The sequence below is a fragment of the Accipiter gentilis genome, chromosome 30 (genome assembly GCF_929443795.1).
Source record: "Accipiter gentilis chromosome 30, bAccGen1.1, whole genome shotgun sequence".
Lineage (NCBI taxonomy): Eukaryota > Metazoa > Chordata > Aves > Accipitriformes > Accipitridae > Astur > Astur gentilis.
Genome location: NC_064909.1, coordinates 7,240,388 through 7,252,576, shown reverse-complemented (window position 1 = coordinate 7,252,576; position 12,189 = coordinate 7,240,388). Strand labels below are relative to the sequence as shown.

At 38.8% G+C, this 12,189-nt stretch overlaps 2 protein-coding genes across 2 annotated transcripts in view; one reads left to right on the top strand and one right to left on the bottom strand.

The window, feature by feature from the left end:
- Positions 1–12,189, top strand: part of MTA3 (metastasis associated 1 family member 3) — a 230,276-nt gene that overhangs the window by 194,689 nt on the left and 23,398 nt on the right. The gene's annotated exons all lie outside the window — the stretch shown is intronic.
- HAAO (3-hydroxyanthranilate 3,4-dioxygenase) overlaps positions 8,044–12,189 on the bottom strand; it is a 36,056-nt gene continuing 31,910 nt past the window's right edge. Inside the window, exons 8-10 of the mRNA XM_049833918.1 lie at positions 12,011–12,079; positions 10,759–10,841; positions 8,044–9,348 (exon numbers count right to left, since the gene is read on the bottom strand). Coding sequence (XP_049689875.1) covers positions 9,270–9,348; positions 10,759–10,841; positions 12,011–12,079 — 231 coding nt within the window. The 3' untranslated portion in view covers positions 8,044–9,269. The remainder of the gene's footprint in view (positions 9,349–10,758; positions 10,842–12,010; positions 12,080–12,189) is intronic.

Below are 12,189 nucleotides of genomic sequence, written 5' to 3'. Positions count from 1 at the left end.
ACTTTAAGTAGTTGCCATGGAAATCCTTACAGCATGAACCTCTTCAGTGAGGACCTTATGACAGATAAATTATGTCTATTATTTTCCTAAACACATCAGGCATTAGAGTGAAAGGGGCTTTGCGTGCCTTTAAAACACATGCACAAGAACTACTACTTGCTTGCTCTAGCATACGTTTCCTAACCTTACTTCTTCAAATCAGATAAATGAATGTCAGATTCTAATAGTGTGCATTTATTTGAGAAAGCAATACAGTGAACTAAAGAAATCTCTTTTAGCTCCTAGTCCTCTAAAATATTTTCAGAAGAACCTCTTTCTTTTAAAAAAAAGACTTCCGTATGCTGAGCTTTTAAGAATAGAAATATGGGACATATTAATGGCACTTGAATGCTTTCCATTGCTTTACTGCAGAGTCCACTCCGAGCAGATGTAATCTTTGCTAGGGCAGGGTCAAATCCAAAAAAAGGAAAATATGAATGGTCTTTCAGTTTCAATCTATAACTCTCTTTTGTTTAGATGATTAACAAGCTAACTTTAGAGATTGCTTTGGACTATGCTTAATTTTTAGTTGAATTCCAAAATAATGAGAAAGAAGTTCATTAACTGACTTTTTTGTGGTTTGTTTGTTTGTGGTTTTTTTTTTGAGATGTTATCATTGCTCTCCAGTGCTGTCTTCTCCATGTATCTCCACATGTTAAGATCAACATCTGGAAGCTGTTCCTTTTCAACAAGATGCAGCTAATAATTTCTGCTTTTCCAGCTTTTCTGTAAAGACTCACTCAGCTGTAATAAGGGTGGTAAAGCACCAAAAGTTTTGTTCTATTCTCTTCAATAAGGTACACTATTAGAGTGAAGATATAACCTGCAGATTAGAAGTGTTATATTGGAGTGTACTTTGTGTTAAGCAACCTTCATGTGCTGATGCAGTTCCATCATTGTGTCAGGCTTTAGCTATAACGCCTATGTAGGTAGAGAGCCAATTGTCCTCTGTTGCAGTGCTGTGAGATATGGGGAATACACAAATACAGATGAGAATAGCATTTGTCCCAATATAGATATAAGAGGAAATTTAAAAAATGGGTTCAATGTGAAATGTTAAGAAATAAATATGGAAAATAGCAGTTTAATGACAAAACACACAGGCTGTATAAAATAATCAGTAACACAGGTTTTCAAAATATTTTCTACTGTTTGCGTGTGTCTTGTTTTTAAGCAAGATGAATATTAGTACCTTTCACAAAGAGTATTTTTATTAGTCCTGCAGGGCAAGAGGCTGGAAGATGTCTGTTCATGTGATCATACAAACTGTATTTATCTCTTTCCAGCTCCCACTGCACTGATGTTGATGTCCTGGAAACAGCATCTGTGACTAACTTGGTGCCAGCTGCAGCAAGGACCAGTCTCAAATATGGGTGGAGATGGCACTTGCAGTGGGTTAAAGCACACAGATGAGCAAGGACAGAAAAGAAGTTTGCTTTGCCACTTAACAGCTCCCCCCATAGTAGATAAAAGGAGTACTTCATTTTCCTGAGCTTTCAGTCTGTCTCTCCATTCACTATGTTCTCTTTTAAAATTGAGTCTGTTTAGCTTCCCATGCCAGACACTCTGGCACAGTTCCTCAGGCACTTAAATATCATTGTGGATTTGGGCTTCTGAGCCTACATCTTATTTCCCTCTGAGGGGGAGGAAGCTTTGCAAGTAGAGTTAATTTTGCTATAGAGGAAATAAATGCTGTGAAACCTTTCTATTAGATTAAAACTGATAGTAAAAAAACAACCTTTGGCCCTCCATGATGTCTATGAGCTGCACAGCCCAGCTGCCTGGGATGATGTGAAAAGGCTGGGTTAGGTAGAGCATTTAGTGTAGTTGGCTTCCAGTGAAGCCCAGGATAGTGCTTCCCTCTTGTATGATCTGCTTTTTCTATCCTCCAGCAGTATGTATGGAGCAGATCCAACCTGCAGAGAGCACAGATGTAGCTGCTCCATAAAAGCTTCTGAAACATCCTGTGTCTGACATAAATAAAAATGACCTTTAGTATCAATCTCTATCTCTCCGACTGCCAATAATGGGCTAGTCGTGTTACAAAACGCACACATGGTATGCTTGGCACAAATTTCCCCAGTATGGGCAAGATACAACTAATTACTGTGTAAAAATACTCAGAAGGCATATATAGGTGTGTTTGTGTGTGTATACAATATAAATAAACTCTATGCAACTATGCGATGGTATTTTGGGGGATGCAGAACACAGCAAAGCAATATTTGCATTATTGTAGTGTCACAGCCTGATTCTGTTGACATACTGGTGTAAATCAGGGCAGCTGCATCTAAAATGGCAAAGATGTAAGTAGTGGTAAATTGCTTTCAGTGAAGAATTGTGTGTAAATTGCCTAGCTTATATCCAAAAGATGGAAGAAATAGCTTTAGACAACTGAACATTGTCAACCATATTGGAAATAGAAGCCAGAGTTGGTCAATTTGAATTTTAAACTGTAAGACTGATGGGACAAGGCAATCTGATTCCTGATTCCAGTGCTACCATACAGTTTCCTGTCTTGGTTTAGAAGTAAAGCTAATCTAGTAGGTTTTGGTGGATTAAAAAAATGAAATTAATTCTTGTCATTCTGTGAAGCTTTTACTCAGTTTCATTCAGTGTTTACCATTCTCCTCTTGAAAAGAATAACAAGATACTGCCTGATGAGGGGGACCTGGTAATAAAGCATATAGGGTTTGAACCATGTGGGTTGTTAGTCACCCATATCAGGAAGGAATCAGTAACTGTTAACATTTTTCTCAGGTTGTCATAAACAAAGCTGATCTATTTGTGGTTCGACAATCTGCTGATGATTTTTTCCCAAGTCAGAATGTGCTTTCACCTTCTTTTTGTAATGCCTGTCAAGATGCTACAGATAGCTCAGATCACAAATGTGTTCAGGCAAATAATTGCCACTGGAACAATTGCATTGTAATGATATGTGCTTTCTGTCAGTACTTGCTTCTATTTTATAGAGTAATAATTTTTGTAACTATGTTTCGGGAGTAGGAATTATCCTCTAGCTCGCTAGCAAAACTGTGATGCTTCCTGCATGGCTCAGTTGATCTTGCTGCAATATTGTGGAGCTGTACCAAGAGGGGGTGGAAATGTCTCTAACAGCAGACCCTGTGCCTGGGATGTTCCCGCAGGACAGCAAAGATTTGAGTTTGACTTCCTTCTGCGCAGAGATGGGAGCTGTTCCTGGGGCTTCTGCTTCTTGTGAGACTGCTCTTTTCCTGGGACTGTTGAGTAAAATGAGGTTATAGATCTCTGGCTGTGATTTGCAAGAAGAGAATGAGCTTTGCTTGGCTCTTGGGAAAAGTACAGTACAGGGCCCTGTGGCTCCTCGGTGGAGGTGGGTCCCTGCAGCACCCTGAGATCAGAGCACGGCAGGATGGCATTTAAATGACCCTTTGGGCATTTCCTTGTGGTTCAGTTGTGGACAGCTGTGTGTTCTGTGTGCAATTCTCTGCTCAGCACAGTGGTTATGGTGGAGCCCATTTGGAGGTGCCCAAATCTGCCTTCTGCACAGAGTCCAGACCCTGCCCTAGGGTTCTTGGAGGAAGAGAGAGATACCAAGAAGCTAGGTAAGGTGCAATGGCTGTATTTCAGGATCAAACCCCAGCAGTGTTTGGGAATCATATGCTGAAGCTTTCAAGCTTCAGTCCTACGCATTGGTACGTGTTTAGTTGCTTTGCTCAATTGGATTGTCAAATCTATTTTCGAACCATAAAGCATACAGTTTGAACTTATGGGCAACTTGCATAGAAGAGTTTAGCTCTGCTATGAGTGAAGTACAAGCTTCATGGTGTACATGCTTTAGTGCTGCCTTCAAGGGGAAAAACATTAAAACATCTTTAAATAATATTTTTGCTGTAGTTGTGCAGCACTACAGAATTTCTGTTTTTCTCTGACAAAACAAAGATGTACCCAAATTCCTCACTGAAGCTCCAAATGTGCTTACGCCTAGTTTACTTTGTCATAGCCATGACATCTTTCTCAGTGGTTTATAAAGTTATATAATGTAGTGGTTTAGAACCCAAATCATTTTGCTACAACTTCAGTGTAATTTATCTTGCAAACCTAGGACATAATTTTTTATTTAGCTGTGTAATGTACATGTACATGCACCTATTTAGCAACTCTAAAAATACAAAACAGTGTTTGAATCTTCCAGTGTGTGGTTCTGATGCAACTTCTAATGAATTACTGGGCCAAAGATCTTGGAGATGTATTTAACCTAGAGCAACAGGAATTTAGAAAGAAGTGTTCTAAATTTGTAGACCCCGAACAGGAGAGCTGTTTGCAGCAGGGAATCTGATGTGTGCATTGGGATTGATTTGCCTAATGACTTTGCCATTTCAGGGCTTGTTTCTGGAAAGGTGCTGAATACAAACTGTCTGACTTTATGTGTATATATTACCCTAGCATTCAAGCTTCACTCAAAATTCTAGTAATGTTAAAAAGGAGAGTTTTCATGCACTTCCACCCTTTCTGGGCAATCACTTAAAATATTGCTGACTGGATACAGCATAAGATCTTTCTGTACCAGATGGTGCTAGGACCCGTAGGTCAGACATTTCCTCTGAGTTACAGGGCAGGTATTAACTTTGTCATCTTCATTATTACCTTAAAATCAATACTTTTACTTTGGGTCCAAACAGCTATTATTCCGCATGCTTTGATGTTGAAGAGTAGCTCTACCAGTACTTGTATATTGTCAGACAAGGAGGTGATGACCTTCATTAGTCTGAAGTGTTCATTCAAGTGCACTCTGGATTATTAACTGAAAATAAAATGAATAAAAAGAAACCCCAAAGCCCTGAAATATCTGCATTATGAACACAAGCTGGTTTTGTAGGAATTTGTTAAATAGCTTAAGTAATTTTTCTTCCTTTACTTGTATGCAATGATGGTGGGAGGGTTGCTTTCTGTGCATCTGTTCTATAAAATAAATGTGGCTGGAGAGCTGAAGAGTACAATTAATGTTTTTAACAATGGAGTGAAAGCATTTATTATCTTCATGCAACAAGATGAGATTGGTTTACAGGTGTGAGTAAATGCCATGTGGGTTTGAGGAAAGGGTTTACTACAACACACCTGATTTTACCAGTTTACTGATGCACTTAGTCTAGTTTTTTGCCTCCGGTAGTGTTTGTTACTTCAAAGGAACAGGCAAGATCTAAAAATAAGGCAAGCATGGAGGAAGAAGAGTTCCTCTCTTGACTTTTACAAGCTGTCAATTTATGCATTGCAAGATGAAATGTAGTTAGCATTGGATCATTATCTTGCCTTAGCTGTTCTATTTAAAAATAAAAAAATAAAAAAAAATTGGACAAACTTGGGCTCTGCTGTTGATCTCTGATATGTTTACAACATGATCCATGAGGGTTGTTGTTTGCTCTTGTAGTTCTCTCAGAACCACAAACATATGTGTTTTGCATAAAGTTGCTTTTTGTAGGTCTGTCTTCAATGTTATAGAAACAGCTGGTGAAGACTTAAGCTTTATTTACTGTACCAGAATTATTTCTTAAGTATTGTGATTACTTCAAGCAATACTAGTTGTTTCGAATTGGTGCTGATGTACAATGTAACCTTGCTAATCAACATATTTTTGTTATTGTCTCATATTTCAACACTTAATAAGGAGGAATATAGTTAAATACTATAATTTTATTTTCATAATTCATGGAAGTCAGCATAGCTCAAAACAAGGACATAAGTACCCTATCAGGTCAGACCTGTGTAGCCTAGTGGCAAAAGGAGACACTAACTACTTTAAATATTTTTAATCTATATTGCTAATTTACATGAACTGAAAGACTGACTGTAAGACATAAGTTACTTGTTCAAGTACTATAATAATGCTTATATCGCTCATTATACCATGTAAGTGCTGTAATAATAGAAATCAAAATATACTAATAGCTAAAAAGGAGTGTTTTGTCTTTCTCTTTACAAAACTTATCAGTTTTTTCATTGGTATTAAACATTTCAAAGGCACCGAACAACCACAGCCTCTTGATACTTTACTCAACAATTGGCAGGATTGGGCTGCATCACCTTTTCCCATTTGAATTGAAGGGGAAAGCTCCTGCTGACTTCCAGGATAGGTGAGATCCAGGCTTGGAATAACTCTCTGTGGATGCTCGTAGGTAGACTCAAACTCCTTTGTGTATCTTTATAAGCTTTCAAGTCCTCTCCAGCTTGTGATTCAGGACAATCCTGCATGTGTTTAAGGTAATAATTTATAAAGCATGGTGCAGGTATGGCTTCTGGTCTGTGTAGGCTTTATTGTAATACTGCTTAGAATATATATTTGTATAAAGGCTTTGCTTTTGAGTCTGGGAGAAAGAGTGAGCAACAGATGGACTGTCTATGCAATACTGTACTCATGAGGTTAGCACGATCCTGCCAAAATGTAGTAAGTTTATTAAGTATGAGGTGACACAGTATCTGTACGATTCAGATAGAAAATGAGTGACCCAAATCAGGGTGCAGGTGCATCTTGTGTAGAAAGAGCTGTAAAGAAAAAACAGTCATGTAGTTTTGTGCTGGTGTGTTGTCATGGACATGTATGAACAAGCACATTGTCGACAGAAGTGCATTAGGGCACTTTGCAGACAACATGCCTAACTAAGCCTTTGCCACTGACCTAAGCCTGAAATCCTTCTTTGAGGCAACATTAGCATTGAGTCCCCAGACTGATCCCAAGGACTCTGGTGCCAAAGTATCTACTGAGCTGACCACACATACACAAAACAATGCCTAACAGCCTAAAAGGACTCTAGGAACCAAACTTGCATCTGGCCAACTTCCTCATAAGCATGGGTGCGTCTAATTATAAATGTACAATTGTTGGGGCAGTTTACAATATATATACTATGGAGGAAGAATAAAGCACCTGAAAAAGATTCACTGACTAATCAGGACCCCTGGAACTATTTGAAGACTTGGAAAAAGAGGCAGACTTCTAAATAAGTGGTTAAGCACCTTAAAAGGAGTAAATGAGAAGTTCTCCGTGCTTTCATTTGTGCTCTGACGACAAAATAATTTTTGAATGGTGCCGGGGGTGGGGTGGGGAGAGGGAGGCAAGGAGAAACAACTGGAGGAATTCTCAAAAGAGACACAAGAACATAAAATTCTCTTCTTCCAGTACTTGGTATCTAAGCCTGTTTATAAATCTTCTCATGCTGGTTTGTTCCTGATTCTTAGGCATACTAATGGGACTGGACACTTCTTACCTAGTTTTTAGATGACAGCAACTCTTCCTCAGAAGTTAATTGATGACCTGCCCAGCCCTGGTTTCTGAGCACAGGCAGTGGCAGAACTGTGGGTGATGAATCTCTGACTTAATGTTCCTGGTCTGGTTCTCTCTCTGATTTGAGGCACCTAGCATGGGACCTGGGTAGAATTCAGATGTTCAAACACAAGTTATCACAGAAGGACTTCATCAAAAATATAGTTTGAGTGGAGCCTTGATTTTAAATCCTGTGAGGTATCTAATCTAGAGGTGCCTTAATTTTTATTCTGAAGTTTCCATGGTGCTCAGTGTCTCTAGATGGATGAAGAGCGGTTGATTATTCTGGACACTGTTCTACATGTTGCTGTGTTTTATTCACTTATTCAGTGTGAAATATAGAAATATTTCTGTGGTAACTCTCTAATTGGTGGACTAAAAATATAATGCTTTGGTACTCTAGATTCCTCAACCATAGACTCTCACTCAAGGAGTAGGCAGTCCTACAGACATAATACCAATGGTAATCAGATAAATGACTCCCTTGTTCAAAGGGAGTGTTATAGCTTCTTTTCATGTGTGATAGCTCACATTCATAATAGCCTTCAGGACTAGGCTGAATTTCTTAAATTAGGTTCCCTGTTACAAGGAGGATGTAGCAAAGTTCTGCTCTATGCTTTACTAGAACAGCTAGTGAACTTGTATTTAAGTTACAGATTAAAGCTAAGCCATCTGAGTCTTTCTCATCAGAAGAACGAACACTTGAATAAAACACATATGACATCTCAGTTTAATGAGCTTTGTAGGTGACAGATATTTTAAAGAAATATTTTCTGAACTTAATTAAAATTACAAAAAAAAAATCAACAAATGGTAACTTTTTGCTTTCTCAAATGTGTAATTGATAATACCTGCAGACATTTAAGCAACCTGTTTTCTGATGTTAATTATGTGAAGGACAATTAAAAAACCCCAAACTAAACAAAACCCCCTCTGGAGAGTTCTTGGAATAAAAGCAGTGAAAGATAATTTGACACTTGTTATTTCTGCAAGAAACCTCATTCTTCAAAAAGAAGCAGCTCTTAGTAGAAACTAATTATAATAATTTTTCTGCTCCCTTGTTCCACAACACACTTCTTAGGCTACTTTGACTTGAGATTTCTGCTGCACAGAAACACCCACGACCTTAATGCTCCTGTGTTCAGTCATATTGCAGTGCTGTGTTGTTGATAGTATATTGTATAGACAGCATCCAGCATGGTATGTGTGGCGTGTTACTGATAACTGTGATTGATACTGCTTTGCTGGATTTGGTAAACTGATAGTAAGTTACCTGAAGCAAGTACAGTGGTGATCTAAGTAATGCTTGATGCTGTTGCGGGTGCTGCTTCCCCCTTTACTAATGCACCTTCCTCTCTTTCACAAAGCACCGAGATCCTCAAGGAGTGTAGCAGATTGTTTTGGTTTTTAAAGGGCCTTTTAGCCAAATATCTCAACACCTGTGAACTACTGCCAATTAAAGCTCCTCTACTGTGGGCTGGGTAACTAATGTTATACCCAATTTATTACAAATGACAAAACTGAGACAAAAGAAATGAAGACTCTTACCTCAGTAGGCATGGCAGTATCTGTCCTATCTCCTTTTCTACATGTTGTGGCAGAGACTTGCCTTTAAAAAGCCTTTAACTTACTCTAGGTAGTATCATATATATTATTATATAAGTAATACTGCTACTTGGATCTGTTTTCATTTCCTTTCAGATAAGAATGATTGTTCTGTTTGTTTTTTTTACAAAATTATTGATTGTAGATTTTGCTGAAACTAACTACTTGGGGGAAAAGGTTTTAACTGTGCACAGCACTTGACTCCACAATGATTACACTGAATTAAGTGTTAGACTATTCAAATTTCCAGGCATTCTCACTAAAAGATCATTAAAATAAGAGAAGTAGGTTAAAACTTAGTTATCATCAAAGTCAACTGGCACAGGAGCTAGGTATAAGGCTGCTTGCGTTTTGGATCCTGAGCAATGCAGAGAGCAACACATTCTTCTGTTCTCTTCCAGCAGTGCCTGGGAAAATAGAAAGAGAGATGACCAAATGTGTATGGGGGGTAACCACACACTGAAATCAACAACTACAACATTGATGCTACTGAAAAGTAGGGGAAAACATACAGGTTCTGTCATGATTACACTTGTTCTCTCTCCATATTGGTATATCTTGTGATATTTCAGGAATTGCTCTTTGCCATTACTAATACAAGCCAAACATCACGAAATGGTGAGGAAGCATGTATATCTACTTATGGATCAACCAAGGGGGAAGACATCTGTTCTGATCTCAGTGACATGAGGACTGGAACAGAATCGCCTCAGTACACATTAATTTAACAAAATCAGTATCTACAAATTTAATAGTATTTTTCTTGTGGTCATCACTTTTATTAGCTGTTTCTGTGCCAGTTGCAGAGATGGCCAGAGATCAATCAGTGTGCAACAGTGATGCATACAATAAAAGGTGCAGGTGCCTGCTGTACAGATCTGATAAATGACAATGCAATATGAACTGTGCTGGCAGATATCTGCACACGCATCATGCTGTGATCTTGAAAACACATGCTTATTGATTGGACTGCAGGACTGGGAATTGATTTAAGATTAAGTGATTTCACAGAAGTGGTAGAAATAATGGTGAAGGGAGGAGGTGGCCATGTGTTGGAATCACAGGTGCAGAGAACGGTTCTGTGCATAGCTGGATGGTTTCAGCTCTTTCAGCAAATGTTTTCAGTGCTGTACAAAATGTGCAAATGTCAGCACTACTACTTATTAGACTTTTCCTGTAGGAAAGAAGGCCTTTTTTATCATCTGCCTATAATCTGCTGCATTGCATTACCAGTGAGTATACATCATCCTTCATCTTCTTCACGGTGGGCACTTTATCAGCTTATGCCACTCTTCACAAGAGTTGGCAAGTACTTTCCTTTTCTGTTCTCTCTGGAAACTATTTTCACTGGTTTTTTCCTTTACGTATATCACATGTGTCATGACTATGAAACAGCCATATGCATCCTACTTCAGAAAGAGAGCTGTGTTCTTAGTCTGAACCCCAAATCTTGCTGCATTGATGTTTATTAAGCCTGGACTGAGGCTTAGAGGATCTGCAGTGACTGCCCATTGGTGTATTCGTGCCTTCTACCTTTATGCATGGTCTTTTGCGTGCTGCTTTTTCTTGATAGTGCTTAGCTTTTTTATTTCTCCCAGCTTTAATCATAAGAGGTGAACTGGAATGAATGGATTTGTTGTTTCCTCCTGAAGACACTTCTGCCCTGAGGAATAATGGGGGCTATTGCAAATCCTGCATTCATAGATGCTGTGTTTCTGCACCAGCTGATGTCCAGCCTGGGGTGGGCCAAATACACAGAATTTATGTTGTTGGAAGCTGGGAAATTGTGCATTGAACCACTGTTCATGTCTACTCACGTAGACTGGGCCTGGACAAGCAGGCTGTCACCAGCAGATAGAGTCAGGGTTTTACCATCCACGGTAACAGTCGATGTGCCCTCCTAAAGGAAAAGAACAGATAACCAGCTTTGAGTTTTCCATGTCCTGTCAACTAGCAGAAAAAATGCTGCAGGTAAGCATGGAAATCTTTCTACTGAAAGAGCACTTCAAACCTGCTCTGTTTCATGAGGCCTAGCTAAATATTCAGCTGGTCTTCCCTGTCCAACACTATTAGCATCCCTAAAAACATGCTTCATGGTTCCTTGTTCCCCACTGCCTGACTCTTGGGGGGTACACTGCTACAAACCTAACCTAGCAGCCTGCATTGGTACAGCTCTGGAAATTACAGAGATAATGTCCTGGAATACTTCAACCTCTTCTTCTACTTTTCTGCTTCCTAGTATCTTTTTAAGTCTTGAAAAGCAGTTCACAAGTCAGCAGGGAGCTAACAGAAATTGCTAATAGGAGTCCATCCACACTGGAATGGACTCATCATTATCTTGTCAAGCGGAGGACCCAGGTTCTTGCCAGCAACAAGGTCTTGATTGCATAGGCTGCTGTAAGCTGCAGTGTAAACAAATGTCTTTTAGGAATATTATGTCTTTAATTAGTATTTGATAGTCCCAGTGAATTTCAACAGAACAGGATCTGATAGAAGTATCTGCCTCCCAAGCTAGCCTGACTTGTGTAAACGAAAACTCGCTTTTCTCTGTTTTTCCCTTGGGCTGCAAATGTTTCCTAGAATTCAGTTGAATGAAGGACATCTGGATCACCTACCACTGTGCTTTAGTATAAACAAGTTCTCAGTTACACTTTTTTTATTAGCTTATTCTACCTGATTCTAGTTTGACTTCAGTATGAGGACAAATGCTTCAAGGCAGAAGTAATAGGTAATGCTTTTTTTTTATCACTTGGAGGCATTCTAATATATTTACAGTATATACCCCAGACACAGTATATTAAAATCCCCACTGAGACCTTATGGAGGATGCCAGTATCTCTGTCCTCAACATACAAGATGAGGAAGAAGAGAGACTATTTTTATGGTGACAGTAGTTTACAGTTATTTTTCATCGTAGTTTAAAGCTGAAGAGTGGTGCGTTTTGATGATCTTTTCTGTGAGAAGGAAGGTAATAATTTTAACTTCTGTTGCTGAAGGCTTTACTACTGTTCAGTCTCCTCTGAACTGAAATACGAACTCATCGGTTAACAAGTGTGAATTATCACGTACCAGCTGCCAAATCCAGATATCTGAATTCTTTTTACTTTTCTCAGTTGTTCCTGGTCCATAAGCTATAACCTTAAAAAAAAAAACCAAAAAAAAAACCAAAAAAACAAAAACAGGGAAGAAAAGTAATGGATTCATCCCAGTGACCAAAGTGTACATATTCATCTTTCTACAGCATTTAA